Source organism: Bradysia coprophila (assembly GCF_014529535.1).
Source record: "Bradysia coprophila strain Holo2 chromosome IV unlocalized genomic scaffold, BU_Bcop_v1 contig_5, whole genome shotgun sequence".
Classification (NCBI taxonomy): Eukaryota; Metazoa; Arthropoda; class Insecta; order Diptera; family Sciaridae; genus Bradysia; species Bradysia coprophila.
The window spans coordinates 5,787,661-5,792,178 of NW_023503374.1; the positions used below are offsets into that span (position 1 = coordinate 5,787,661).

The 4,518-nt window shown below is 34.9% G+C and overlaps 1 protein-coding gene across 1 annotated transcript in view; it reads left to right on the forward strand.

The window, feature by feature from the left end:
• LOC119071890 overlaps positions 1-4,518 on the forward strand; it is an 89,932-nt gene that overhangs the window by 82,101 nt on the left and 3,313 nt on the right. The window contains exon 10 of the mRNA XM_037176989.1: positions 3,290-3,381. Coding sequence (XP_037032884.1) covers positions 3,290-3,381 — 92 coding nt within the window. The remainder of the gene's footprint in view (positions 1-3,289; positions 3,382-4,518) is intronic.

Sequence of the window (4,518 nt, forward strand, 5' to 3'; positions counted from 1 at the left end):
ACAATGAACGTAACAACAAACTTTGCAAACTTTTCTATTTTGTTGTTGCAAAAGGCGAGGTCTTCGTCATATCGAATCGTATAATTACAAACTCGACCCAACAAATCAAGAGTTCGATTCTGTTTCCAAATTAGAATGCCAAGTTTAACATTCAAAACTCCCATAATGATGGTTGATTCCACTAAAAATACTTTTTTGTCCACTTTTTCGTTTGTAATAGATCCAACTATTGTCAGCGCGAGATAAAGTGAGTAGAACATGTGATAGAGTAACTTCTTTCTCAGGTCTTTAGTGGTAGGCTCATCTCCCCGATGCCATAAACCAATATAGTAAAAGAAATCAACCACTTGACCAATCACTTTATGAATTCCAATGGAATGCATCTTGAGACCGTGATTGAAAACTAGTTCAATAAATACTAAACTGACTTGGCAACCAGCGTGGTATATGAAGTTAATATTTCTGTTCGAAAGTAGGTACATAAAATTACAAGTCTCTAATGTCAAATCGTTTTCTTTTAAATCATTTAAGTGCTTCTATACGCTACGCTTGTTTCATTGATGTTGGAAAACACCTTCTAATTTTCTTGTCACTGTATAACAACTCACATCGTCTAGGAAAAATGAATTCTTAGCGGGAAAATGTTTGTGTTTGTGACAAGTATATCAATTAAAAAAAAACAATTGAATGTATTTCAACTCACGTGAACAATGTTATTGTATGAATTTGTAAACGGTGCTGACTAGCCCAGGTCTTACTAGTTAGGCTGGATAAATCAATGAAACAGTGAACGCAATTTGTCCTCTAAACTTTCAATGAAGAACAACCACAAATCCGGACAGAGTCAAAACGAAGTTTGTTTGCTAGGGAGAGTATTGTCCCAAAGTAAACGGATACAATTTGTCAATTAGGATCTTATGAGGTTGTTTCAAATATTTTCCAAAAACTAAGATGCATTTTTTGGTTGATTGTGGTTGCTCGGGCCATACCGACCGACTCAAACAATGAGAACCGATTGCAAGACGGCAATACCTCATTGCCACAATACGTATGTAAAAATAGATGAGATGCATACAATACGATTGGTCGATTTTTCCAACTTTAAAATCCACATACAGCGGCAGCGGCTTGTGTAGCTGGAAGAAACTATACTTGTGGCCCACTTTTGAGTCACTTGCATTTGAAAATCTGATTTTTATATGGAAAATCCTCGTTGACATCGGGCATGTTCTGTTTTTGCTCCCGATTTTTGATAGTTGAATTTGAATTTGTGTATCTCCACCGTTGGTGGTGAAACTTGTCGTCTGCTGTTGAGACCGCAGAGCTAAATGCATTGGAGCTAACATTGGAATAATGAACAACGAATTTATCAGCTGTGCTGGTGTATGTGGCGAGATTTTTCATATGAAATGTGTCGCTATGAGTAGAGCAACACTGAGCACAATAAAAAATTGTCCAAATATTCACTGGTATTGTAAATGATGGAAACCGGCACCTGTCTGCTGGCATAAAAAGTATCGACGACTCAATAGCTCGATTGTCTACATCGTTATCTGGTGACTTGCTAAAATTTTTGGACGGCCTGAATGGGTTAATGGAAAACGTACTTGGACGAGTTATCACAGAAGACAATGTCACAAATAGCCATTTAGGAATCGAGGAAACGAAAATCCATTTGTCGTTGCTCTTGCCAATTGGAAGATATACATGACATTCGCTTCCTTCAGTATAGGGTGACAGTCCCGGACGACAATTACAGTTCGATAATGTCGCATGACCTATGGCCTCCAAATGTTCGATTGCCCGACTTTGTTAACAAGGGAACGAAATACACTGGAGTGTCGATGGACAATTTTCTTGTTAAAGGGAACTAGAATTGATTGACTGATTATGTTAAAGTCTAGTTTTTTTCTTTTCTGTTATTTTTGACGTGGAAACTTGAATAGAAACTTGTGCGATTTGCATTTGATTTTGATTTGTAGTTGATCTTTTTTGACGCCTATTTCAATGATTTGATTTAATTTGATAATGTGCCGTTTTTGATTGACAAATGTTGTGGAATAATTTGACAAATCATACTTTTTGAATACGCCAGTAGGGTCGATACCCGTTGGTGGATAATAAATAAATAAAATTGATTTTTCATACGAACTTTAGCCATCAGTGTGTGATACTAAAAAGTGTACGGAAACGAAAAAGTAATGATGCCACAAGTATAGTTTCTTACAGTTACACAAGCTGGATGTGGATTTTAAAGTTGGAAAAATCGACCCACCCTAGCATACAACGTTCCAACAAACTATCGCCGACGATGAATAAATGATAAAATGGCTACAATTGAATTCAGTCGACTTTCAGTTGACAAGACAGTAAATTCACCCGTAAATACATAGACCACTGGTCCGAATTGAACCTATAGAAACTTGAAAGTATCGTTGACTGTAAATCAATATTGTAAAAATATCGATCCATTTTCAATTGACAGTCCACGTAGAACTAGAAGATTGTAAATCGATAATTTGCAAGTTTTACACATTGACTAGTAATCGTACAACTGAACATTGTCTGTTCAACGAGTAGCTCTCGTCTGGAAATTCTTAGGTATCTCATTTTTCGTACTGTTTTATTCTTCGTTCATTTTCATTCGAATAAAGAAAATCGTTGAAATTGCAAAGAGTTACATATAGAACAGCTCTTAATCAAATAGAAGAAACCATTATTACCTTTCCTTCATTGGCGTATACAACAGTATTAAGTACAATAAATAAAAGCATTTAACGAATTTCATTTCATTAAGAAGTTTAGTTTGGAAAGCTCTTCATTGTGAAGACCGTCAATTGTTTCGTCTATATATCAATTTTAACATTCTTCGAAATATAATAACCTGTGTGTACGTTTCACCTGTTGCTTTGCGGAATACGTATTATACATACACCCTAAAGGTTTGAAATTATTCAACAAGGAAACACACATTTCACAAAAGTATTTTCATTTACGACAACCAATTAAAATTGATTGAAGATGTTGTAATCAAATGAAAAATAAAAAAAATAAAAATTCTTACGGTTTATGAACCGTGGCTGTATAGGCAAATATTTTCGTTTTCTGTCTAGATTCGACAAAGTTAAACAAATCTAAATTGTAATTGACTTGTCATCACAATTTTTTTTTCTTCAAAGTATATTTTCAAAGAGCTTTTAATTAAGTCGTGCTGTTTTTGTCGTTAATTTAGAGATGCGGTAGAGTATACTTGAGGGAATGGTCTTCATTTCCCCCCTTTATTTTTCAGATGACGAATTTGGCGAGAAAACTGTCTGCGTTCTGCTCGATGGTGAAGAATCAGAGGTGGTATTTATAGACCATCCCAGCACGGAAATGAGTGTATGTATATACGACACCCTTTTTTAAATTCAATGAATTCCTTTATCATATTAACTTTTCAGTGGCTATTAGATCACGTCTAATTAAAGAATATAAAAGCAAAATACTTTATATAGAAGCTTCATATGTAGTGTCTGCCCGAGAACGTGTATCAAAGGTGTCATGTATCAGAATACTATCGCTCCTTTTTTACCATTTCCTTTCTACTTGTCTCAATATATTAAATCAAAACGCAGACATTATGGTGACCTATAGGATTAGATTACATTTGCGTCTAATTTTGTATACTCATCTCGAAAGGAGGCAGTGGAAGGTCATTTTCTTCCTAGTACAACACACACTTATATAATGCAATAATTCTCCTCATATATAATGTAAGATAAAAGCATTATATTGATATGCCGTGGTATGGATATGGATATAGGCTTTGATGAATCGAGATTTTTGTATACATTTTTCTTCATTCCAACAATGCGATACTCGTTCGAATCGCTTCCAACCAATGAATATCAAATTTCACATTTTCTCGGAAGGACGTAACTTAAAACTTTCAATCTATTTCCAATAAGCTTTCGCAGCTAACCACTTCCTTTCTATCCGATGTTGACAATTTTAATCATTCCATCATTTACACATTTCTCAGAATATTTGCCTAGATATTCCTTAGCAAAGCCAAAATTAATGAAAAGTTCTCCGTATCCTTTGTAAAAACTTCAACAGTTCCGTTATTATGTTGTCTTAGATGGAGAATCAGAGGTGATTGAGAGGTATTGTCTCTTCGAAAACCCACCCAATTTATGTTCGATCTAAATATTAATTTTCAAAACTGAACGTTTGTAGTGTGTCCGATTCAATTAGGAGCTCGACACCCAAATACCATCCTAAAAATTATAGAATGCCTAACCGTCCCATTCAACGATAACATATTCGAAAGTCTAACTTTTTGGTGTAGATGCTCCAACTGCTGAAATTTGATTAATTGCTTTTGAAGTGAGGGCTGTTAACAACTTCGTCTGTTTCTTTTGAAACCGTTAATTTTTGCACCAAACCAAAACAAATGAATAAAACGATATCGAACACACTCATCTTAAACTTCAGAGAATCCAGTGCCTCATCCCACAAGTACAAATACAGACA